Source organism: Limanda limanda, chromosome 15 (assembly GCF_963576545.1).
Source record: "Limanda limanda chromosome 15, fLimLim1.1, whole genome shotgun sequence".
Classification (NCBI taxonomy): Eukaryota; Metazoa; Chordata; class Actinopteri; order Pleuronectiformes; family Pleuronectidae; genus Limanda; species Limanda limanda.
Genome location: NC_083650.1, coordinates 15,595,393 through 15,622,776, shown reverse-complemented (window position 1 = coordinate 15,622,776; position 27,384 = coordinate 15,595,393). Strand labels below are relative to the sequence as shown.

The window sequence follows — 27,384 nt, the reverse complement described above, 5'->3', positions numbered from 1 at the left end:
CATTTATGTAAGTGGTTTAATGGCAGCAGAAGAAATAATAGTTTAACTACAGATTATATTATTATTTTATATATTACTTATTATAAAAATGGCACCATCAAGAAGTAACACCTGCGTGCATTTCTTATGTGTTGTGATCGGGAGCTCGACCACGTGTTCAGCCACCTCCAGGGTGGGACTTCTGGAGGAGGGGGATCATGGATGTGGCTACTTCCTGGAAGGCTCGATGTATATCGAACTCTTGGAGTGCCGGTAGAAGAGAGTAGCTCGCTCGGTCTGGGATAGCTCCTGGTAGCACTACCCTGTCTGAACACCAGTCCACCACAGCTCGACCTGCCGAAGGTACTGACCCCACGTTCCCCATGTTGCTAACACTGTGTGTCCACTCGCCGGTTTGGAAACAGTCGTCGGTGCGTCAGCTGTTTGCCGGGTCGTCTTCCCCACTGTGCGGGTTAGCTAGCTAGCAGCTAAGCAAGGTAGCTCCTGCAGGTTAGCTTTAGCCTAGCTAGCAGCGGCTTCTCCTCCTCTTCCTGCTGCCGGGCAGGTGGCTATCACACAGCTGGATACTTCCGATACTCGTGGTTGTTGCTAAGGTGGGTGCTGTGAGATAATACACTGTGGGAGTCAGCCATTGTGTCTTTATGGACGTGTGTTGTCCCAGTTTGGCTACGGCTAACGTCGGCTAGCTTGTGTGTGAGGCGTCAACTATTGTAGGAACCGTTTCGCTGCTCAATGTCACCGGGTTTAGATTCAGCTTTATCGACCATGGATCCCCAATAACTGGGACATGTTTAATAATATGCATGTTTCCTTTTCGTGTCAAATTCTGTACAAAGCATCTGATTTATGAAGTTGACTAATCGAGTCATCTGACATCAACAATATCCCGTCCAGGGGGGACGAAGCTGCTCTTTCCCCAACTGTGCTCCCACTAAGATGTCCCTGTTCTCACGTCAAGATACAGGCTAAGATCTGGGATTGAATGTGCTCAGGGTAAACCACTGGAAACGGATTCACTGCAGCAAGGATCAGGGAAACTTTGACACCACGTTGAAGCAGCCAGGTGCGGTGTTGAGTTTACACGGCAGCTCTGACAGAATGCCCCAGAGGGGGGGGGGGGGGGGGGGGGGGGGGGGGGACGTGGCGAACACAGCGATTACTATAATAAAGTGAAGACTGAGACCGTCTCCTGATGACTGGATGTGACCCGAGTTGTTGTGCACTGAAGGCTGATCTTGAAATAGAAAGGTCCATGTGAAATGGTCTTGTGGGGGTTTATTTTTAAGAGCAAACAAAGGTTGGAGGTCAGTGTGAAAGTGAGTCACTAGGAATAAATAAGGGGGGGGGGGCACATGGGGTTTTTCTAAGAAGTGGGTTCACATGAGTTTGAACTGAGTCAATAATATCCCGTTGTTCTTTTATACTTTTTGCAGATAGTATGGTTAGATTAGAAACTGGCATGAAATTAAGAGCTGCAGATCTTTCCTCAGGCATTCTTAGTTTTCATCAGATACTGTTGATTGTCCTGACCGTCCAATCACGCGAGAGCAATGCCAATCTCGAAAGATTAAAAAGTCACACTCACGTCTCTGTCACAGAATCCTGGTGCCTTATTGTTTTTTGATATCTGAAGCAGTACGTGTAATATTGATAAAATACATTTATTAATTTGGTAATGTCTGAAAGGGAAGCACTTTTTTAGTTTTTACAGGATACTATATTTACTATTTTTGTCATGCAGTGGGAGGGCACAGGAATAAGAGTAAGCAGAGTGAAATGAGGATGGTAGGTGAAGGTCTAAGCACCTCCTTAAAATACCAGCAAAGATAATACAGGGGCTTGTGTGCCTGTCAGCAACAGCAGAGACGTGCAACTCTTTAGAGGACAAACAGGTCTCCACGTCTGCCCCTCCCAAATTGCCCCTCAGATCTCCTCAGTAAAGTGCTCCTCCTTCTGTTTGCATGATCACAGGTTTTGATGGCGTTGGCTTGATGGGGTCCGGTCGTACGACAAAGTGATGGTCTAAGGACTCGCCGGTCACAGAGGTGCTAGCGCGTGGAATGTTGCACTGGGCAGTGCACCTAGAAGGAGGGCCGCGGCGAGTCAACCATGCTGCTGTGGCTGTGGGGCACAAGGTGTACTCCTTTGGAGGCTACTGCTCCGGAGAGGACTACGAGACTCTCCGTCAGATTGATGTGCACATCTTTAACACAGGTAGGTGGGGGCTTTTCACATGTATCTGAGTTTGTTGTGGATTTACTGGGAAGCCTGAATTTGAAATCATGGTCAAAACTAGGGATGGGGGAAAAAATCGATTCCGTTACAAATCGCGATTCTTGTGAATGACGATTTAAAATCGCCATGCTGCCTCCCAAATCGATTTTTTTTTTTAATAATTTAAAAAAAAACATATTTATTGGTTTATATGGGGGGGAGCAACATCGCCCCAGAGCATATTGACCAGCTCTTGTTTTTGCACAAGGATCTAAACATACCCAAGCTCAAGCTTTGCATAGCCTACATGCAAACAACAATGAAGCATAGCCTACTTTTTGTTTATTTCAAAGTTTATATTTTAAGTAAACTATTATCCATTCTATTTAATTGACCTTTTATTTATTGTTTAAAAGTAGCCTAAGTGATACATTTCTAAATCTGTCAGTTTGTGTGCAGTTGACAGGGGCTATTCAATAATAGGGCACATTTTTATTTATTTTCTCTATTGGCTGCCCGGCAGTCATTAAGTTAATGTTAATATTTTAAATAAAACTTTTCAAGCTCTAAGTGAATTTAAATGTGTTGTATTTGAAGGTATGATTCAACTTTTTTCATGGTCCAGTATTAAAAAAAAAACAAAAAAAAACAAAAGAAACCTTAATATCGAATCGCAATACTTACAGAATCGCAATACATATCGTATCTCCACCTATCTATCGTGATAGTATCGTATCGGGAGGTCCCTGCCGATTCCCGTCCCTAGTAAAAACCTTTTCACAATAACAAGAAAAGTCAAATGTTTATGTCTCAAGCACCCTGAAGTGTTTGAATTTTACATTAGAACCACACTGAAAAAAAAGATGGGACAAGTAAGTGAAAAGGCATTCTCCTGAAATGTCTTATGTTTTATCTATATTGAAGCAGGCAAATGCTATCTTCAAAACAGGAAGAGGATAAGAGAATGTTTCAGAGTCTTTTGAACCGTCACCACTTTAACAGTTACTCTGTACAGCTGGCTAAACCCCATGTTCCACTGTGGTTTGTGGAAGTCTCTCTGTTGGTTGTTTTTCCATCGCTATCTCACAAACTCAGCTGTTTAGTTTAAATGTGCTGCTCTAAATTTGATATAACTGCTCTCTTTACTTCTTTGTAACCTATTTTTCTAAAGTCTTTTTTTCCCTCCGTGTTGTCAGCCACCTGCCATAGTTTTTTTTTTATAGCTTCCTAAAGTCGCTCGTGCCTACCTGCTAGTGCTGCATCATGAAAAGATCTGTGGAAACGAACCTTGATAAAGATGCCTTCGGCTGATAGAGGAAAACGGGGCCACCTCAGCTCTTGTCTCAGCACTTATTCTTGTCACCTGCTTTGTGCTCCTGCTCTTTGAAGTATGTTTTACAGCAGACCCTGCTGTCTTTGGCTTTTTTGTCCTGTTTCTTTACTTGTGTTTACTTTTCACTATTTACTGATTTGAGGTTCTCAACACATGCAAAAAAACAAAACTCTTGCATGTAAGCAGTTTGTTCTTTCATGACATTAGATTACATTTCATCATACAAAGCATTGGTTAAAACAGATTAAATGTTTCTGGTGAGTTTCATGTTACAAATTCTTCCACATGCAGCTCTGAGTTGTTTGTCGAACTATTATTGCTTATTTCAATATTGTTATTCCTTTGAATCTCAGAGCTGAATTTCTCAAAACAGAGTTATCACTGTGTTGCGGTTTTATATTGTACTTATTAGTGCAGTACCTGTTGTGATGCTGGCTGCCGCTTTTTTTCTGAAACTGTTAAAGTGACCAGCAATAATTAAGCCACAGCAAGCAAAGGCCAGTGGCTGGACTCAGGCTCGGTCTGCAGAAACTTGATGCTGCACCACAGAGTTTTGTGAGGCTCAACTCAGTATGGAGAACCCTAAACTAGAGAATCAGTTGTTGTGGGCCTGTTGTCGTGAACATGTCATTGTAGTAAGCACACTCGCTGTTCACCTGTTTATTAATATTGAATTCATCATGTGTCTCAAAGTCACAACAACCTTCAACACTACACTTCTTTTGGCCTTTAACAATACGCATTCCAAGTGTGAAGCTGACGGCTTTTGAGATATTGGGGGCCACAGACACACAGTTTTGTGGCACTCTCTCTATTTACCAGATTAAATATCTTTGTCTTTCTTTGCTGTTTGGTACTTTAGTTTCTCTGCGCTGGATGAAGCTGCCTCCAGTGAGGATGGCAGGCCATGAGCGTGCCTATGAGGTGCCGTACATGCGTTACGGCCACACAGCTGTGCTGCTGGATGACTCTATCTACCTCTGGGGGGGGCGCAACGACACAGAGGGGGCCTGCGATGTGCTTTATGCCTTCGATGTCAGTAAGTATACTTGCATCTACCTCATGCTGTTAAATGATTCCTTGAGATGTACCTGCTGGATATTATATTAAAGCATAGTGCATAGCAAAAATGTATGTATTTACTTCGGGAGCTCTACAACCAGCTTATGTGTGATGGCTTTCGACTCAAATGTAATGTCAGTACTTTGAACTGAGATGTTAGGTCGTTTGCAAGAGTGCCTAGAGTTACGATAAAGTGTTGCCGCTTCACAGGCACCCACAGATGGTTCACACCCAAGGTTTCGGGGGCTGTTCCAGGGGCAAGGGATGGCCACTCCGCCTGCGTCCTGCGGAAGGCGATGTATATATTTGGAGGATATGAACAGCTGGTGAGTTTTTATCACTCGTCAGCAGTGAGACTTGCTCTCTGAAACATTAAATCACAATTCAATTAATCTCTGCTGTTCTTTTTAGGCTGACTGCTTCTCCAATGACATCCACAAGCTGGACACCAACACCATGGTCTGGACATTAATAAATACAAGAGTGAGTTGCAGTCACCTGTTGTAAATATTTCAAACATGTTTTAGTTCTTCCTGTACAGAAGTTCAAAGGACAAAATGCACTCGCTCCAAGATACACAAACATAGAATGGGCTCACAACACACTCCGATTCAAAGCGCTGGAGGAAATCAACCAACCACTGGGTATTACCGTGGTCGGTCAGATTGGCTGGATACAAAGGGGCCGCAGTGTGACGCGGCTCCCTGGTAGGTGGCCAAGTACAAAAAGCCTCAGAGGATTATATACACTCCCGTTTTGGGAAATGCCATTTGCGTTTGTATGCAGTCAACCTGCCCATGTGATAAACTCTAGTAAAATGTATTTTAAATATAGACACCATTCCCTATGGTGGACTAGGTGGAGGAAGGACTCACACCACCAGCCCATATTCTTAGCTCCTCACTGATAACGTTTTGTTGTCAAGGAGATTACAGTGTGGCGCTTACAGATTTAGGAGTGCATGTGACAGAATAATCCAATTCTTTTTTTTGCGTGTTCTCAGAATTGCATTCCTTTTGGAGAACAAATGTAGTTGCTATGCTTCTACTCATATCCTATTTTCTGTGAAGGTGACTCTGTTCTAAATTCATTTTAAGAACATTTGGTTTGGTACTGCACTTGATAAAACTTTCCAAAAAAGTTTTATTTTCTTCACTGGTATTGTTTTCTAGATCACAGTGATATAGTAGTTTTAATTGTTACTCTATTTGTATAGCTTACACAACATTTTTGTTTTACTTCTCCCACTGCTCTATTTATAAAGCATTATAAAGAGCCTGCTTGCATGCATAAAATTTATGGAAAACAATGGCAGCACATTCTGGAAAGGAAGGCATGTGAGAGGCTTTGCTGTGGCTGCACACCAGCTAAATGCAAAGAGAGTAGACACAAGCCTCTGCTCATAGTTTTATTCATAGGTCACATTTCACTGTTGTATATTTGTTTACCTATGGTTATCATTGACAGAGTAGGCTGCATTATCATTCAGAGCCAAGTATACAATGTCCAAATATCAGCAGGTTATTCTTGAAAGGTTAAAAGAGGTTAGAATTGAGTCTGTCTTTGTATGTCCACTAGATGTCGCTGTTTACCTGAAGTTGCTGGTTAAGCTTCATGTTTGCCAGTATGAAGGTGAAGCTTTGCAGTATTCACCCCTCAGTCACAGCCCTGAAACTGCTAAATGGTTTTAATGTGGAGGCTGATCAGTGTATATATCCAGGGTAATAGTGAGTTAGTTTTGAGACATTAGAGAGATTTGAACTAAAACTAGTTTGTGTGGTACAGTTCGGGTTATTCAAGTATGCTGTTAAATCTGTAAGTAACATTCAGTGTCCTTCTCTTTCGCTCCTGTTCCATCTATCCACTGAAAATTTACAGCATCCATAACCATAACTGTCGGTCGTCTTCTCACAGGGAACTCCTGCGCGCTGGAGAGACTTCCACTCAGCCACCATCATCGGGACGAAGATGTTTGTGTTCGGAGGCAGAGCCGACCGCTTTGGTCCCTTCCACTCCGACAACGAGATCTACTGCAACAAGATCAAAGTGTTCGACACAGAGACTAACTGCTGGATGAGCTCCCCTCCAACACAGCCTTCGCCAGACGGACGCAGGAGTCATTCAGCCTGTAAGATACAAACACACATTAAGTTACCATGATGAACAAGTGTGTTATTATCTCTCTTAAAAATGTGTGTGTGTGTGTGGTTTGATATTGTGCCGTCATTTCAAACAAATTAACATTCAAACTGTAGCGAGTCAGAGACGTCAGCTGAGTCTGAGATATAAAGAGAGAGAGCAGCAGTTTGTGTTGTGTATGTGGCGCCGTTACCTTTCCCTCAAGTTCTGGGACTATCATATAGAAATTATGCACTTCCTTTATAGTAATGATTTAGGCCCGGGACAAACTCGATCACTATAAGCGGTTTACACCGCACTAGAATGTTTTTGGTAGGCGGAGGCGGCACGAAATTCTCTATGCAGTAAAAACCCTGATGGAGAGTAGTCTGACTCACCACATGTACATTTTTCAAAATAAAACTGTTTTATTTTGAAAAATGACCCGATCCTCTCCGTTATGACTCATGCTTTACGCATGTCAAGACGCTTGTCTCGGTCACGTCACTTTTTCGCTGAACACAAACTCACATGGTATTTGTCGGACCCATTTGTCAACAAACCAGGTGAATCCAGCATGTCTGTTTAATTACAAGATCAACTGCTGGAGATCGCAAATGACGGCGGCCTTAAAAGTATGTTTGAGAAAACAACTCTGCCGGTGTCCTGGATTAAAGTCACGGCAGAATACCCTGAGATCGCCACAACAGCACTAAAAACTCTGTTGCCATTTCCGACATCATATCTGTTGTGACATCGGTGGAATTATTTTTAATTATATATATATATATATATATATATATAACATTTTTTATTTTAAGTAACAAAACAACCTCTCCAAAGCGCACAGAAGCGCAGCGTGTGCGTAATGGAGCTTTGGTATCCGTTCGTCTCCGTGTATCTGGTAACTTACCACTCAATAATTAAGTTGAGGCCGCGTATTAATAATTCGTTAATTTAATTAACGAATTGTTAAAAAATCTACCGATGTCACCAGAGGCCGTACCAGAGGGACTCCGTAGTGAGGCTCCATAGCCGAACCTTAACGGCCGGTCTGTGAATATATTGTCTGACGTCCAACCTTGTCTTCTTGTCTGCAAGTGTTGATTTTACACAAAAGAGAGAAACAATCTCATTTCAATATCAGTAATTGTAACTGCGTTACTTGATTTAAAAAAATACTTTGTTACATGCTCTTTACCGCTAAAAGTAGTGGAATTACAGTAACGCGTTACAACACTGCATACAACAACAAGCAGAGAAAGCAGGATCGCGGGCTGACCGGCGCTGAGAAATGCGCGTCCCGTGTGAACCGCCCGGTTGCCAGCGCGCTTCAGAATAGCGCGGAGCGGCGCAGTGCTTCGGCGTTCGGTGTAAACCCGGCATCACGTACTGATATTGAAGAAGAACATTTGTTATAATGAATTGAAATGAAACGTTTTAGAAATCTAAAATGTAAATTCATAATTTGTGTGGGTCCGACGCGTCGACTTAAAATATTGACGTCGACGCATTTTCAGCGTCGACGTCATCGATGACGTTGACTAATTGCTGCAGCCCTATTGGGCACTTCTTTCAGGAGGTATTCTCCCTTCCAACCTGTTTCTGTGCTCACAATCCCCTTCTCTACAGAAAACCATACCCACATACAAGCTGTTAACCTACACTCTGGCCCTATGCAGTCCTGTTGTTAACATTCTGAGAGATCTGATCACAAGTGGTCTGCTCTAAGTACATGTGTTCACACCTGGTATTAACATGTTTCTCCTGTTCTCAGACATGACCTGCGGTTAAAATCCAGATAATTGACTACAGAGTTTATCAGCCTCTCACACATGCACAACACAGCATTGGTTCTCTGTTGAGACACGTTCACAATAGCAACAAATTCTCAACATTATTAAGGTGAGAGGTGGAGCAGCCGGGTGCAGCTGGCAGAGGGAGGAAGTGACGTAATTACTCCGCTGTGGAGATCATGTGATTTTCGTGAAAACACACAGACTCTGTGAGCTTTTATTACCACAAACTCTCTTGACATCCTTGTTGTCGTCTTATATGTGTGTGTCCCCAGATATTTGTTTTCTATTATACAGCTGTTTGCCTACAGATGTGTCCAATGTCAATGTTTTAGTTATGTCAGTTTGTTGGGGTGAGCGAGAAAAGTATGAGTTATGGGTTGGTCATGATAGATATTGTTCCATTAGCCAGAAACAAGTCAACGTATGGACACTGAAAAGGGTACAAATGTTTTAGCTGTATTGTAAAACTACAGTGGGTCAGAGGATATCAGTTTAGTGGCTGGTCCTTGAATGTGGCCCAGGACACCTTTGCATTCACACAGCAAAAAGAATGTGGTTTCATGCGTCACCGATCACCTCAGAAGATTGCTCGAGGGATTGGTTCTCAGGATGTGTTTAGGTCCATTCAGTCCTGTACTTGGCGCTGAACCATTGTGATGGATCACTCAGGACAGATCTCAATACCAGGTCGGAAAAAGGGTCTCTGTAAATTTGGATCATGCACTCACACTGTGGACATTAGTCTGTTACTGTTTTCTTTTACTGATGTTTTCTTTGTGGCTGAATTTTATGGACAGTACTTGACCACCTGCAAATGTTCCACCAAAACAACTCTGATATTTTGCTGTGGGGTTGTGTTTGCAATATTGTTGCATCCTGACCTCAGTGCTGCCCAAGACAGTGATTGTCTTGGGCAGCAAGCCAGAGTGTTTTTTTCTCTTATAACAGAATGATAATGGTGCAACCAGTGTTCTGCAGTTGACGCAGCACTGTGGTGATAGTTCCGGCTTTGTGAGACTTTATGAGGAGTAACAATAACTGAGAATATTATTTGCTAGGGAACAACAGATGGACACATTTCTGAATAAACTGTTGGTGTAATGAAACATTTGATCTTTTTTACTAGGTGAGGTTAATGATTTGGCTCTTGTCTCAAAACTAACATATGGCTCTCTTAGTTTTTATAGCTATACATATGTTTCTGAGAGCATTTTATGGCAGAATTTTCAAGTTTTCTTATCCTTTATTTCCGCACACACCATGGTTTTCCCTGCCATTATGACATTTTTGTGCAGAACTTAAACTGAATGAAATAAAAACTGTGATTAGAGTTCCCCACTGCTATAGAGAGAAAGGAACCATGACATGTATTTCAGGGGTAGATAAATACATGCTCATTCATTACAACTAATATTTCTGAATGGTGAGAGTACCAGTGTACCTACAGTATTGCAGTGTTTCATTATATATTCTTTGTTGGCTAGTGAGTGTTTTTAAATCTGTGTGTAGCGACTCTTCGAGAGTTAATCAGCATTTCAAGCGTTTTGTTAGTGCAGTTTCACCAGCAGAGGTCTCTGGAGGCTGCTGTAGCATGTTCTCCTTCCACAGAGGAAAAACAAATCCATGACCAGTGCTGATAAGTTTTTAGTGTCTCTTGACATCTTTAACTGCAGAGATGTAACAAGAAATCTGTCAAACAGCCCAAGCATTTGTTTGTCAGGGTTGAAGAGCTGGAAAACTGTAAAGTCTGCAAAATGTTAAATGTCAGAGAAAATAATTATATGAGAAGAATGAGAGGGAGTGAGGAATCGACTCGCTTCATTGATTTTGCAAGCTGTCGAGTGACCACTGGGAGAGCGAGCTTTGAACAGATGTCCACCTGGACAAAAATTAGTGTTGGGTGCCAAATACTGTTAGGTTGTCAGATGGTTGTGGGAGTATGAGACAGTTTCAGGTCACGTCAATGCACTGCAAGCCTCATCCTTCTCAGGTTATTTTGTGTGTGGCACAGTGTGGACTCTCTGTTTCATTCAGGTGTTCACTCTGCATTTACTTAATACGAGAATGTGTTTTTTTCCCCACTTTCTCTGATTAAACAAATCCTTCTGGTTCCATTTATTGTGCTGCAGATGTCATCAAAATTTGATTTCTTTTATTTAGTTTCCTACAAAGGAGAGCTGTACGTATTTGGAGGATACAATGCTCGCCTGGACCAGCACTTCAACGACCTCTGGAAATTCAACCCAGGTGATTCAATACTTATTTATAGTATTTATAGTGTATTTATTTTGTTTTTGATCTACCATCACTGTTTACCTCCTTAGAGAAAACCACTGGCAGTGTTAGCTGGCATTGACCCACGTTCCCCTCATTCTTCTCAAGAGACTGATGCAGACAATCCTCTTCTCTCTTATTGTAGCATTGTCTGCCTTGTGATATTGGCAGGCAGCTGCCCTTTTTGTATGAAAAACCCAGTCTGTTGCCAGAAACACACACACACACAGCAAAAAGTGATGGAAATAATTACAAATAATTTAGTCACTGGAGTATTTGCTTGCCCTTACAAATGTTGCCAGATTGATTCTCAAGTCAGCTCATGTGTTTACCTGAAGAAACCTTGTGTTCACAACAAAGTATAGTGTTGATGTAGCTGGCACAACACACCGCATCTTTAATATAGTCTCTTATATGGTGTTGATGTCATTATATATTGAGTACCTTTGCATTATGGAAGACATGGGAGTTTTGAATACAGCCCCTGACACAAGCTTGAGGTCCAGTGCATTAGTTATTTAAAATAAACGTGGACTGTTGCATCCCGGGGTATATCTACACAGACCTGGTCTCTGCTGTAAACCATTTAAACCATTTTTAAAAAAAATGTTCAGTCCACTAGATGGCAGCACCTTAGTTAAAGTGCTAATTATCCACTGTACGTCTGAATGCCCTGTTGCCATAGAGATGCTCTGATGCTGTTGGCTCTGAGTGTTTAAGGCTCCTCAGTTCATCCTTATATGGAACAACTGAGTCTGTGTCTACATTGTCACTCATGATGCTCTACAACAGAAGAGAGGATTTGTTTCTATTTTAGAAATTTAAATTCTGTATTCAAATAAAGTCAGGACATTTTTTCTAACCCTGTTCCCTTGGTACACTGGGAATCATTTGTATGTTTATGTAACTTAAAATGGCTGGGACCATAGTCATAGTTTTGTATATTGGAACAGGCAAAATCACCTTTTAAACTAACACAAAGATTTGGGGGAGCTTTGGTTTGTGGGGATAAAAACTATTATAAGGTTCACGCATCAACCAGTGTCAATTGGGTTTTCTAATATTCAATAGTTTATGATGTACATGGAGCAAAGAGGGGTATTGTCTCCAGTTATTTATCATTTATGTCTATGGCTGTGTGTTTGTATAGCGGCTGTGTTTACATCTGTTGTGACATGTATCCCTCTGCTAGACTATTTAAGACGAGGATGTAATCTGAAGTTTTGTATCCCTCTGTTAGACTATTTAAGACAAGGATGTAATCTGAAGTTTTACTGAGTTTGACAGAAGTAAGCCAGGTGTATATGTGTCTATTTTTTTCCCTTTTTTTAACGATTTTGTGTCTAAATATTGTTATTTCAACTCAACTCTTGTCTCATGTAAACACACAACAGAATCCTATTCCTGGAAGAAAGTAGAGCCGAGGGGGAAAGGCCCATGCTCGCGGAGACGACAGTGCTGTTGTATGGTGGGAGATCGAATCATCCTCTTTGGAGGAACAAGGTAAGGCACAAAATATTACTACTCGAAATGTAATTTTTATCCTTTCTGAGAAACTGACATTTTTTTTGTAGAATTCCTCTTAAGATGAGCTCTTTCATTTAATTTTCTAAGTCTTGAATGATAAGCTTTGGTAATATTGAGCTGCAGTTAATTGCCCTTATTATCCACTCGTTCCAAGGAAAATAGAAACTTCTCAGTGTCAACAGATGTATGGTGTACATGCATGGAAAATAACACGTGCAACACAAACAATTCTACATTGTATGTCAATACGGAGATGCACAAACACATAAAAATGCACACATTCTTGTGGGAGTAGATGAATGAATGAAAACAATTATAATTTAGGTTTACCATCATCAAACCCCAGTTGAATTGTTGATTCATTTATCCAGTCTCCAATTTAAAAGGTTGGATCAATTTTGAAGAGATGTTGTGTTTTTAACAGAAAATGTGCTTTAAGGCTGAAACGGAGGTTGTCATACAATCCAGGTACAATTGGATAAGTTGAAGAATGGCAACAGCTTCTCTTTCTAAAAACAAAAAATATCAACCATGTGGAACGTTTGCAAGGTGTCCATAGGTTACCGTTGTAACATTACTGATAAATTTGAGTTTAAACATGTGTCCAATGACACTGTGTGTGTGTGTCAGCGTGAAAGAAAGAGACGAGCTGAATTATGAATGAATGCACGCAGCTATAAAGAAAGATTTTACTTATTTATGAAAAATATCGATCATCATGTGGTGATCAATGCTGATATTGTGGTGCTCATTTTTTTTTACAATTTAAACTGTAGCAGTTCAGAAGCGTCAGCTGAGTTAGAGTGTGTCTCTCTGTGTCCGAGAGAGAGAGTGAACGTGTGTTTGTGTGCGAGTATGCACACGCGATGGGATATCATCCTTATCTTAAAAAAAGCTTTTTAACCTTCACTCAAGTTCTGAGTCTTACAGCAGCTATGTACTTCAGTTATAGTAATCAACCAGTATAGTAATTTATTTGGTCCAGACAAACGTGAACACTGTGAGCAGTTTCCATTGTAGTATCATTATTGCAGGTTTAATTAATGAAGGTGCACTGATACTGGTGAAAAATGAACCTATACAGAAGATGCACATCAATGCCTCTTCTGTTAAAATAATGGTGTGCCATAAAAAGGAAAAACTGCCAAATCAGTTCAGATGTTTGCTGGAGACCAGAAATGTTAACAACTTCTTTCCTCACAAAGACAAGATTCTTATGTTCTTAATAGGGCTGAACGATTTGGGGAAATAATCTAATTGCGATTTTTTTTCCCCAATATTGCGATTGCGATTTAATATGCGATTTTTTATTTGATCCAATTTTTTTCCCCCAACAAAACGTAATGAATGATTTAAATATGACCAACACAATATTAGATATCCCTGGGATCGCCGGTCGTGCAGCGATCCCAGGGATCGCTGCACGACCGGGTGGTCGTGCAGCGGTACGGAGGCGCCGGGCCTCAGCGGGAACCCCCCCATGCTGAGCACCTCCGTCTCGCAGATGTGCGTGTAGGTGACCGGGGGGCTCTGGAGCCCCGCCGCCGGGCTCGCCGCCCCGGAGCTCGGCTTGCTTTTCCGGGAGCGATTTTCAGGTCCTCCGCCCGCACCGCGATCACCAGCGAGATGAGCTCGCTCTCTGTTTGCGCCACGTAGGTGACGCCGGCATGCTTCACTATCTTCAGGATCAGCTGAGTTGTGTTGTCCCGCGGCATTCTGGCTGCGGGTGCGGACGGCAGCCCGGTGCGCTACTCTCGTTCGCACGTGATAATCGCGCACGTTGCGATTAGGAAATCGCGTTTTATCATATCGCGATTAAATCGCAAATGCAATTAATCGTTCAGCCCTACTTCTTAATGCTTCTCATTGTTTTGTCATCATAATCTTTGTAAAGCACATGATTTCAAACAAACAACATTCTGTGTTTTTGTTTTCTTTTTCTTGGCAATATGCCAAACGTAGGATCTGGCTCCTATAGACAGCAGTCTGCGGCGGCTCCCTAGTCGGCCATAAGACAGTAGTGGTTACCGGGGGTTGGTAGCTGGTGAGGTGCAAGCGGGCTGGTGACAGGCTTGACAGCAGCCAGTGGAGTAATGAGGTAGCTAATGGCATTAGCATGGTGCAGAGTAGTGCGGGACCTGGGCTACTGTTATCAGACAAACCCCGCTGGGAGAACCTGATAGTGAAGATCGGAAGGCTGTGGATTAGAGTCCTATCACTCCCACACTGAAAAAAGAAATCAGTTGGGCCAACTTAATTGAATTACTTCAATTGGTAACACCCAATTCAATTAAGTTTAATCATCTCAAATAAACAGTTTAGACAAACCCAATTGCTTTAAGTCAGTTGTACTTAAAAATCAAGATAATTCAAATCAGAAATTTGCATATAGACAACTTAAATTTAAGGCAATCCAACATAAAATTTCCCAATTTTCCAACTCAAATATTTGCTTTACCTAAAAGTAAAATATTGAACCATAAAAACCTGATTTTTTGCTTTAATAGAAAGTAGTTTTTAAGGTTACCTTTGTGTGTAAATTTAGTTTGTGCAATACAATTAAAGTTGTTTGGAATAAAAGACACTCAAATGTGACTTTTTTAATTTTTTTATTTAAGTGGCATAAATGTCACAATATTTTTGGTTTTATACCAACACATGCATAACAACAATTCTGTTTCAATTGAACTTTACAATGATTTACAACAACACTCCAGTCCAAGTGTATTTATCAGTCACTACACAAAACAAAGGCAAAATGACAACTTTTCATTCAAAGGCCTATAGCGATAAAAATAAATCAGTGCATTTTAAAAGAAAAGAACACATAAAACTACCTACAATAGTGAATGTGATAAAGTGCCAAATAAATTGTATGAAAATTGCAACACAGATTGATGTGCAGACAATATCTCATTAGAAAGGAGATTAAAGACACTGGTGGAACCTCATGCAATAACCACTGCTCTAAGCTTTCACGCTCTCAGGATTTGAGGTAACATTATCAACTCCCTAAATCTGGAGAATGTCCGGAGCAGCTGACTCAGACATTTGCGGTGAACAATACAGGTTATTTATCTCTAGTTGATGAGGAACGAACAGATGTAAATATTGACAGTTAATGTAAATGATAAATGTTGAAAACAGGAAATTGGAATAAACTATATGAAACATTTGGGAGATATATTCTGTGGGGCTGCTACACAGAGAGGTTTTCAAGTTACCTGCCATCTGTGGGATAAAGTCAGTATAAACTAATATCAATGTCCAGCCATACATATGTCAACTTGTCCTATAATGCTTCTGGTGAGCAGCAGCTGCGACTGGGCCGTGATTACCGGTGATACTGGGATTTATGAAGATCCAAATATTTAGACTGTGTCGGGAGATCAGGTGTCGGCTGGAGACGAGATTCCATAACGAGTCTTTATCTGGAGATAAAGTGGCAAATAAATTGTATGAAAATTGCAACACAGATTGATGTGCAGAAAATATCTCATTAGAAAAGAGATTAAAGACACTGGTGGAACCTCATGCAATAACCACTGCTTTAAGCTTTCACGCTCTCAGGATTTGAGGTAACAACCAAACGTATGAAATAGCCTGTTTTTCAGTGCAGCTGTCGCGCCACTGCTGCGTAACACTCTTTAATAAAGGCAAAAATATTTACATAGTGCCATACGTTATGGTCTAGAGGAGCAATTTGCTGTAAAGATTATGGACCTTCGGGGACATCTTGTGCTGCTCCAGCTGCATGATTTTTTTCCGAAGGGCTTCAAATGTGTAACGCAGTCGTTTTGGGTAAGCTAGGTTGATGGCTTAGATAAAACCTAGAAGGAGGGCACAAGCTGAGGCAACTGAGTTCAGACCACTCAGCACCTCCACGCCCTCGATGACGATGCTGACATCCTCAGGCGGCTCCTGACATCCTTGCCCCAATTTGCGAATCACAACTACCGCCATGGTGAGCTGGTCCAGGTCCTTCTCAGCACTTGAGTCCTACAAATGGGTACATGACACAAAAACCAAACATCATTGGCAGCACTTTGCACTGTTATACAGTAACTATGCATTAGGTAGGACAAAAAATGCACCATGTGTAGGATATTTATGCATGTCCCCTGGACTGACATGCATATTTGTGTTAAAACTTACAAGATATTCCTTGATAAGATCATCTGGATCTTCTCCCAGGAATATGACGAGGGCTTTCAAGAGACACTCTCTTCGAAGATTAATATCCTCAGTCTAGGGAAAAAAATTCTTAATTCATTTTTTTTTTTGACGTGGTCAACATTGGTCTGCCCATGTTTATGCATCTATAAATGATACAGATAACCTGTGACACCCCCCTTAGCTACTAAGATAAATAATCATTATCTGATTACACATCTACCTGTTCCAAATCATGGATCAAGTATGGATAGTGCTCCAAGAAATGGTGTTTAGGTTCAAGTTGACAGTCTGGAAAAACTTCCTGAAATCTGATTCTGTGCTCAGAGATCTTAAAATCAAGATATGCAATAGAGTCCTCACTATGAACAGGACTGACAACCAGATCAACAATGTCCTTCAGGTCTGTTAAGATCTGCCAACCAGGCTCCTCACAAGGAACTCTCTGTCCAATCAAAAATGGCAAAAATCTGATAAGACTCCAGTTTTCGTGGGCATTTCCCCCAACAGTTTTTCTAGATGCAAAACTGAGAGCTACAGGATGCGGACGGTTGGTTTTGTCAGCCCATTTAAAGTTGAAGGATGATATTGCTTCATTCAATGTTAATAGCGTGAAAAACCTTTTTTTGATAAAAACACTGAGACAAAGTGCAAGTTCAAAAGGAACAATTCCCTCGAAAAGATCATGTACAATATCTGGAGGAAACCCAGTGGTAACGTCGAAATATGAGAGGTGCTTTGACAAAACACAATTTGACTTCACACCATAATAATTGGGGAATTCATTTTCCTCAAGTATTCTTAAATGATCTGCATGAATGTCTTTGGTTCTCAAAGTAAAGTCTCCACTTCGAACTTCTTTTTTCTGGAACTCTGATTTTTCTGCAGTGCAAAATCTACATACATATGTCCCGGTGAAATTTTCAACAAACCCAGCAATACTGTGTGCACCAAGGTTGTCAGCAACCACACACTGAACTGAGCCTTTTAGAGTTCTGCCCAACTTTGGTACAAATATACCAGTCTGTTCCAAGATTGCAAGATCTTTAATAAGAGGTTCTAGCACTTTCTCATACCCATAGCACTTCAGATCATTACTTTTGATTAAAGCAGCTAAGTATATGGAGGACAAAGAAGAGTTACAGCCTGCTGGTAAATTACCTAGAGTCCAGTACACACCACAAATTTTGTGCTTCCTTTTGGATGTACCAAGAGGATTACATATTTCAAAATCATCAATGTAAAGTATCAATGAAATGCTTTCCTGTTTGGACAACAGTTCATGTTCTTTGAACAAGGCACCATCAAAGAAAGTTTTGTATATGTGACCACAAGTTCTCTGTGTCTGTTTGTCTACACTATTCAAATTGGAAGCCTGATCTAAGATTGTCTGGCATTCAAGAATTTGTTGCAAAGACTTCAAAATTGAAATGTATTGGAATGACTTCCTGTTCTTTTGGTCAATTATATACTCTACCGGTTCCACAACATTAAAGTGTCTCTTATAGTAAGCCTTTCGCCTCCAAGCACTGGAAAGTGGACCTTTATCACTTATTGCTTTTTTAACAGGGTTTGTCTCACAAAGTGCGTTGGCAAGCTTTTCAACAACTGACTGGTCAAACTGGCAGCCACTATCTTGCAATACTTTGCTTATAGTCGTCTGAGTAATTGGCAGAGAAAGAGAACCAATGAAATAGTTCAACTCCTGCAAAAGCTCATCTATAGCTGCATTTGACACAAGATAGATATTTTCTAACTTCAGGAGGACTGAGGCTATTTTAAGCTCTATATCCTTCTCCAAGTTTCCAGTTTCCGAATTGTCAAGAGCAGTATCTAAATTGGCAATGCTTTCTACACTTTCCCCTTCTGAAATATCATTGGAAACAACCGAGCAAGATTGTTCAGTTGAATGGATTGCCTGTTTTAACACATTCCCTGTGCCAGAGTGTTTTCTATACTTGTGACTTTTGAAGTTGTCATAGATGTTGGTTTTATATTCACAGTTTTGGAACACACATGTTTAGGGCTGCCACTAACGACTATTTTTCTATCGATTAATCGGACGACTATTTTATCGATTAGTCGATTAATCTAAACGACTAATTTGCCTCCAAAAAAATCAAATTGACCATTTCATTTCAGTTAATTTTATTTTGACAAGAACAAACTGTATGTCATCGTATAATGCAGCACAAAACAAAATGTAAACAAAGGCTCGAATATTAAAGTGCAAAACTGAAGGTTTAAACTAAAATAAATAAAAATAAATAAAAAAGAGGGCATATAAGTTAAGTCAGCAGTGCAACTCAAAAAGATATCAAAGTTTCTATTTAACCCCTTATCAAAATAAAAAAGTTATGTCTGCATATTAAACAAAGTGCAACAAGTTTAAAGTATAAGAAACAATGGTGTCCAGCTCAAAATCAAACTCAAACGTTAGTTAGACATGCGTGTTGTAATGTAAGAATGTCAGCATGTCCACATGTTCTGGACTCAGTCTAGCGGCCCCCCCTCCCCCCACGCGGGCGCCGTAGCTGAGGTGACGCGAGAAGGACCCGACTCGCGTCCAGGGCCGCCGTCCGCACCTGCGACGGACACCGCCCCGCGGTCCAAGAGAAAGGAAGCCCCCGCACCAGCGACGCCGTGAAGCGCCGTGGACGAGGACCCCCCCCCCCCCAAAAAAAAACAACTTGATGCGTCGACACATTTTCAGCGTCGACGTAATCGATGACGTCGACGAATCGTGGCAGCCCTACACATGTTACAGTCTCCTTGTTTTTAATATGTTGAAAGATGTGTTGAAAATATTCCCTTTCTGTGTAAAGTTGATTATGGCCACAAATGTGGCATTTAAGTGTGGATATGGCTTTGTTGACAGTTTGTTGGGGAGGATGAATTCTTGACAAATGGCTCAATAATGCATTCCACGTCTTGAAGCTACATGATCAGTTTGAATAAATGCATGGATATGACTGGCTCCGTCCGAAGTGCCTATGATTCAGTCTGTAATGCTTGAGAAGTTCGGGTCTTCTTTTAAAGACCCTCTTGCAGGCTTTACACGTCCACTTGGAGTGCAGGACTGGAAAAACAAAGAGATGGCCTTTACTGGACAAATCATTTAATTTAATCTGATCTAATAAAGCCAGCACTCATTGAGACAAAAACTGATTTAAGAATAAATTAATCAATTAATAAATGTATCAATAAATAAATAAGAGTTTGTATTTAAAAAAGAGATGATTAAATAAATGTCTTAAATGTATTTATGTGTCCATATGCTAATGAGAAAGGCGCTCCAAACCTCAGTCTCATTCAGGATTGGTCACAGGAGTGTGAGTGACTGAGTGTGAGACTGCATTTAAACATCATGAAAAAATGAATCGGCAACATGTTGTGATCAGTACAACATGATACGTGACGCTCAGTCAGGAAAATGAGAACTGTAGAACTTGATCACAGCACTACTGTGACCAATCCTCCATGAGACTGAGGTTAGGACCGCCTTTCTCAATAGCATGCAGACACAGAAATACAGAAATAAATAAATAATAATATCTGGGAAAGGTGAAATTTGCAAAGAGATCACATTCCTAAATTAATTTTAATATTTACAGAGGAAAAAACCCAAAGGGCTGGTTGCTATGCAGTCAAGGGTCGATAAAAAGCAAGTGGTTTCTCTGTGCTTTATGGCTCTGCTGTGGCAGATGGAGTGACAAATACAGGGGATTTAGAGCTAAAAAGACTACATTTGGAAGTTAATGACTTGCTTTGTCTAAGTCTGAAAGATTGAATAAGTCTCATCATAGCTTTGGCAGCTTATGGCCACAAAGAAGAAACGTGTTAAGTGAACTGTGTGTCCAATGTACATCTGAAATATAAATATTTAAAAATAAAATAAAAGCTGTTGTTTAAGCTCGAGTTAAAATAGTCATGTTTACCTCTACGGTTACTATTGAAAGTATAATTATTTTGCTCACTTCAGAATACACTGCCCTTCACATACAGTCACAATACATTCAATGGAAATGAAGCTCTTCATTCTTGGATTTTAACTCACCTAGGTTAATCTTGTTTCCTGGGCTCAAGTAACCACCTGGAACGTCTGGAACAAAATCATGTTAAGAATATAAAAGTCCATTGATACTGGATGAAATGGGTACGTTTCTATTCAGCGTCTAGTTAGAGCTGTGTACAGTTAAACAGTATTACATGTAGGTTCATATAGGCTCTCTACACCAGAAATGGCCCTGTTTATGGACTCAATGGGCACAGCAGTGACTAGTTGAAAATACTGAGCTGGTAACACGGGACAACGAGCAGGTTATCTGCATGCTCTCACAGAGTGAGAACTTATCGCCGTCATCTCCATACATCCCAACATTAATACAAAGGATGTCATGTCGCCCTGGCATAGAAATACTGAGCGGAGTACGCTTAGCGTAACGAGTTACCTGTGGTGCTTTGACACAGCGAGACTCGTCTCCATACTATCCCGACGTAAATACAAGGGCCGCCGCAAGAAGGGGCGACCAGCCGAAGCACCCAGGTCCTCTCCCCCGCGGCTCCTCTCCCCTCTGCGCCGACCTCCTCTCCTCCGCCGACCTCCTCCGCAGCTCATCTCCTCCGCAGCCCCTTTCCCCCGCAGCTCCTCTCTGCCCGCGCTGCTCTCCCCCGACCTCCTCTCCCCGCCCGAACCCCCCTCCGCCTGACCGTTACAGCGGGGACATGTGCGCGAAACCCGGGGGCCATCACAGATGTGCAGGAGCATTAAACTTCAGGCAGGAATGAAGCTGCTGAGCCCGGTGACATTTTCAGAGATGCAGATACACTTTAAAGTTAAACTGAGAGGCTCAGGCTCCATGAAGAAAGACAACGGGGACGGTTTTAAACGGGAGTGTTTCGCTAGGGTGTCGGAGAACTTGGCAAACGGCTAGCTAAGACTAGCGCTAGCATGTAGCCCCGCTAGCACCTTGATGTTAACCCACAATAAAACACGTCTTCCAAACTCACCGACTCTGGGTGAAATAAATCCTTGGTTCAAAGAGTTAGCTTGATATGTAACAACATATTCAGGGGACAATTTAATACCTTACATGAGATATCATTTGACAAGAAAAAAAGCGTGCACTTGACTCACCTGCTGGAGGAAAAGAAAGATGGCGGCGATCGGGCGAAGAAATGCCGCCGGGGAAAACAGTAGTTGACGTCCTGACGTCAGACGCAATATGGTTAACTTAACTGAGGCGCTTTACCTCAAATAAGAAATGTGGATTAAAGGAACAAGCTGTTTTATTAAGTTCATAAAGTACATAAATGTGGACTGCCACCACTAAAGCAGAAAACTAAGTGAGATTCACTCAAAACTTTACATTACTTCAACTATTACTCAAATCCCCTTTTTAGAGTGCACCACGTCTACACGTCCTCAAGGCATCTGGCTGCCGCTGAGTTAGTTAGTTTAATTGCTTCAGTGGCCACCATATCAAGGAACACCCCCTAATACACAAGTGTGATCTTGACTCATCCATTATGCAGCAGAGTCCAGTGTTTCCTCAAGGATTGTTATAGCAGCGGGGGCAGTGCGGCCACCCCCCCACCTTAAACTTTTTAAATGAATTAAATCAATAGTGATTTAATTGTTTTGACTATTTTACAATAATGTACTAAGGCTTGTATGGTGAATAATACTGACCTCAGCCTTTACTTTATCCATGAGGCCCCTCTTTGCAGAACCATTGCATCTGGGCGCATCACGCATCACCGGTCAACAAGAGACTCTGCTCCTCTGCTCTTTTCTAATCACTCAAACTTTGAACTGATCTTTAAAAAAACCTGCTGAATTAATATTTTGTCCATGGAAAAACGGGCCGTCGCTTCTTCTGCAACAATGAAGTTAAAACACTGTGTTCATAACCTTTGGGAATCTGCAGGTGTGTGTGTGTGTGTGTGTGTGTGTGTGTGTGCCTGTCTCTGTTGCTCTTCTCCCAAACAAAAACGATCACATTTATTTAGTAATTAATAGATAATGTCGGATCATGAATCCAGATCGCTCTGGTCACTTTAACCACGATGTCCTGGCTGTCCGCATCCGCCTGTCTCGTCTCGTATTGTGTGTGGAAGGTGAACTGCACGCAAAATGTTGTGTGCAGCTCACATATCTCATAAAATCTCGAGCGAATCAAACGAACACTGTGAAGTTCACGTACTGTTGGTGTCTTAACAAACTTCTGATTCCTCGTTAATGTGTAAAGTGAGTGCAGGTCAGCGGGAGAGTGAGGAAACATTTAACTGTTTAAGATTATATATAATGATAATTAAACATAGTATCATCTAACAGAGCATTTAAGGGTTATCCTTAAGTGCATTGTGTAGTTCGTAAACACTAAGTTATATCTCACAACACTCCATCAGATCCTTTGTTAAAAGACTACTTCATATTTATATTCGTAACTTCTATTGTCAGGCTAGTCAAGTTAAATATTCTTAGAAAAAGACAAAGAGCTTAAGACTATGCTTATTTTTAAAGATTCTTCGGCATTGTTTGGTTTCTCGCCAGGATTAGTCCAGGACGGGTTTTAAGAAGTCATGACTTCCTGTTGGGGGCCGATAGGGCTGGGGCTGGTGGAGGAAGTGTCACAGGGGCCATTGGATTGATGGAGGGTGTTGGATGAGCAGAGGAAGAAGTAAAACACCAAACAGTATCTCCAACATCCTGTTTAAGAGTTGGAGGAGATATTTTTTATTTTGTTTATTTATAGAGAGTTGGGACCCATTTAAGTTCTCTTCATTAAGCCGATGCCCATCGAGTATTGATATTAAGAGGTTATTTTCTTTGTGTAGTACAGCGTTTGCTCTGTTGTTTTAAGTCCTACATGATTTTGTTTCCTGTTACCGTATAAAATAGAGCATGATCCTTGCAGACTCAAAACAAGTCGGCCACACAGGTTCTCCTGACTGGCAGTGTACGTTTGTTGTTTACATGAGCACACTTAAGCCTCTTACACACAGGAACTCCCGTAAGCACGTGCACACACACACACACTCCAAGCAGCATCTTATAACACTCATTTGTTTGTTTTCTTATCTTTACTAAAGCTCCTCTCAGACATGCACTGAACTCCAGACGTTTTCTTGAGGGGATGGATGTAAGAAATATCCAAGTCCTGGCATTTTCTGGAACTTTTCCTGCCAGTGCCCTTGTAAAATCTTCCAAAAATAACCATGAACCAATGTGAGAATATAGCAGGAAAATTTCCAGGAGCATCTCAGGGAGCCAGCAGGCAACAAAACTGAAAAACTAAAAGAAAACAAATATCTCAGAATGAGAAAGAAATTGAAGACACTGATGAAGAACTTGGAAAGACAATGAGATAAGAGAGCTTTTGGCGTTTAGTGCTGACGCTGGGGTTGATGTGCTGTAAACAAAAAAATCTCCTACTGCGTTTCTCACATGTGAAAGGCAAACTCTTGAAATTCCCTGACCCAATTTTCCTAATATTTTTCCAACTGCGTGACGGAAAACGGTTTATGAAAGTTTTCGTATAAAGGTTGAGTTGAGGTGTTTTTTCATGATACACTCATAAGTGTGAACATTATATTTAAAAGCAGCCATTGCCTTTTCTCCTGTGTTTATTTGTGTATGACCTAACAACATGAGGGCAGTTAACGGGGCAGAAAGTTATTGGTGTCTGTCTCAGTGCAGTTGATAAATGCTCGCACAGTCCGTCGTGAATTAATCGCTGGACACCTTGCTTGTGTTTTTGTTGCGCAGCTCCTCGTTTTCGTGGGTCGGCCAAGGAAATTGTGTTGAAATTTATGGTCCACATCTTGTTTTGCTGGGGTCAGTTGGCCTTTCAAATAGATCCAAAGCAGAACCCCTCTGTTGATATTTATTCCCAGTTTATGATACTTATTTTACCCGCAGGAATTTGTTCAGGAATAATTTATCACTTAAGTGAAGGACAATAAAACTATTAAGTCCAAGAGCCCTCCGCTTTCAAAGGGGTTACACTCTGGACTGGATGTTACCCTGAGGTGTGACATATTTGCAAAACAAACATCAACAGTATAACATAGTCTCCACTGATTTAAAAAGACTGTTGTTAGTAGTGTGCAACTAGAATGTGAATAATGAGAGAGACAGTCTGGGCATTAGTGGCAGTCTATCGAGTGCCACTTACGTCAGTATAAACAGGCCTGCTGAGCTGCAGAAAGGCGCGAAATTCTGGCCCGTCAGTGATTTACGATCGAAGGGGGCACTGTTCCTCACAGAGTGCAATTTGATACACCCTCAGAACCTCTGCTACACTCATTTACTGAGACCTGCTCATTGCCCCACGAAGGACGACCCGTGCATGACTAACCCCACCTGCACTGACCTACACCTATGCATCACAAGCAATCACCATCGTACTTTGCTTACTCTTCCCAAACTGAAATTGAGCTACACATGAAGACAGTGCCTCATTGAATATTGATCTTGCTGAGCTGAAGTTGTCATGGTTGGCATTCATGTCACTCTGTGTATAATTGCTTATGAAAAGATCAGTTTTGGCTAAATCGGGCACTATTTTGGGCAGCTTATGAGAGACAGGATGAGAACAAGGACATGACAGATTGGCATGCTGGGAGCAGACAGCAAAGGGAAATCTGGCAGTGGCTCTTAAACTACGTGGACATGACGACGTGTATTCCCTTAATCCCTTATTGCATTATATGAATATATTTTACCAGATATTTCTCTATAAACTAATGATGACTGATTTTAATCATTTCTTTGTGTTCAAATGTTATTGTCTCACTGAAGCCTTCTTTTTTTTTCATTTTAGGATCTAAAACATCCCAGTCACCTGTAGAGTAGAGATTTTGTGCCTATTTTAGATTTTTATATGATGAGAGTTTTCCAAAGAGCTTTTAATTGCCTTTCACTGTGAGCAGCAGGGACCAGTGTCTGTCATTTTAAGTGTCCTTAAGCGATGGATGAGTCTCTCTGATGTCAGCACTGTGCTTAGAGAGGAAGAAGTTGTTTTCTGCTTTCACATTAGCTCAGACAAAGGCTGCATAGGGTGTGTGGTGGAAGGGGGACACCATGAATCAACCACATTTTTTCTTTGAGGGTGAACTTTTTTTATTGATCAGATTAGATTTTATCACGCAATGGTAACTAAGCTCTAGGAAAAGAAAATCGGTAGTAAAGCCAGCTCAGACCTGCAAATGTAAACCTGTTGCTGTCACCACCTATAGATGCTTCTATTTTAATACCCCTGCCTCCTACAGGCAGCGTTTTGCTCATCGTCTCTTTAGGTTTTATATTTAACATTTGTGTTGCATAGCCAAACTGAAAAAAAATTGCGTTGTGTCACAATGTTGCATCCAATGGATTAGAGCCATATCTATTAGTGAGAGCAGTATTGACACTATTTTAATTGTTGAAGTAATTTTTCTTAAGCAAAAATGCCAAAATGTTATGGATCCTCATTTTTAAATGCATTTAATTTTCGTACCTTCGACTTTCAGAACGTGTGCTATATTTCAATGTTTTTGTTGTGTATTTTTTTAATTACCTTCCTAAACAGTGAGCGTTTGGATATTGGATGATAGAGGCCTGAGTGTAGGTGCTTTGCATCAACAAAACTAAATGTCCTTATTTCTTTTTCTATTTAGTTTTAGCTGCTGTTTACATCTAAATGTTAACAAACCTTAGAATATCACAGTCCCTGTGATTCACTTTTCCTGTTTTAAAATGAAGTTGAATTATTGAGGCCAGACACCCCCACCCTTCAATCATGTTCTATTTCCCTGTGTAGTTTGCCATTTGAGTGTGTTTGTATGCTTCTGGATGTAATTACTTCATGACTTCATGACTCACCTCCTCTCTTTGAGCTGACGTCAGAATGGTGGACATGGACGCACATGCTCATTTTGCTTTGCCAGCCTTGTGACACGTGTTCCATCATTATTCTGGTTTAGTACAAAATACTACATTTATAGAAAATACAAGAGTAGAAATATTGTGTTTTTAAGGTCCCTTCCATTCATGTTTAATGTGTAATTCAAACCGTTCTCCTGCACTGAATATTCAGGTATGGAGAGTGTGTGTGGCTGCTTTACACTCTGAGCAGGAGGGAGACCACATAGCAGGTAATCTCACTGGTAGCCAAAACATCCCAGTGCAGCACCTCTTTTTTAATCCACCTAAATCTCAACATGATATTTAATCTGTGTGGAATTTCACTGGTCATTTCCAAACAGCAAATTCAGTCCGGTGCCTTTTGTTTAGGAGATCAGGAAGGTCAAAAGTCTGGTGCCTCGATATCACTTACATGACCAATGTGCACCTTATCAATGGCTGAAAGGGTTGCTGGTATGATAGTCCAGCTGGTTTAAGTGTGGCTTCTTATCACTGTTGAACCTCACAGTTCAAATGTTAGACTAAACATGGTACTCGGGGAGAATTAATTCAAAAGCATTGTCTTTGCTTTGCTTTGTATTTCATAAAAAAAACAAACCTGCTGTCTTTTCTGATTTTTGTTTATTGTTGCACGTAAATATAAGCCCTTTCTCTGACTGTAGCCCATAATGACTTTAAACCTGCCACAGTGCTACATGGCTCCATGGAGACATGTCTATCAACACACCATAGATTTGGATGCCACACACATGTTGTCTTTTGGCCTTGGGTGTCAAAGGGTAGGCTGCAGAAGTTTCCTTTATTAATTGTCTGCAAATGTGTGTGTGTGTGTGCTTCGTACGGCTGAGATAAAACCTGTCAAACAGTGGAGGTGACCCCAACAGGATACGGGGCATCCAGCGCGTGGCGGGACAAGACCTCGGGGCAGCGCAGCAATACTGTGATTTACTCTTCAAAGACATTCTCATTATAGT

General features: G+C 41.1%; 1 protein-coding gene across 2 annotated transcripts in view; it reads left to right on the top strand.

The window, feature by feature from the left end:
• The first annotated feature begins 233 nt into the window (after nucleotides 1-233).
• The window catches only part of klhdc3 (kelch domain containing 3), a 37,875-nt gene continuing 10,724 nt past the window's right edge, over nucleotides 234-27,384 (top strand). The window contains exons 1-8 of one of the 2 annotated variants that reach the window (XM_061086936.1): nucleotides 234-342; nucleotides 1,972-2,214; nucleotides 4,410-4,586; nucleotides 4,820-4,935; nucleotides 5,021-5,092; nucleotides 6,524-6,737; nucleotides 10,687-10,773; nucleotides 12,195-12,303. In XM_061086936.1, coding sequence (XP_060942919.1) covers nucleotides 2,061-2,214; nucleotides 4,410-4,586; nucleotides 4,820-4,935; nucleotides 5,021-5,092; nucleotides 6,524-6,737; nucleotides 10,687-10,773; nucleotides 12,195-12,303 — 929 coding nt within the window. In that variant the 5' untranslated portion in view covers nucleotides 234-342; nucleotides 1,972-2,060. Of the gene's footprint in view, nucleotides 343-422; nucleotides 594-1,971; nucleotides 2,215-4,409; nucleotides 4,587-4,819; nucleotides 4,936-5,020; nucleotides 5,093-6,523; nucleotides 6,738-10,686; nucleotides 10,774-12,194; nucleotides 12,304-27,384 lie in introns of those variants that run through there. The other variant, XM_061086937.1, reaches the window with a different exon arrangement.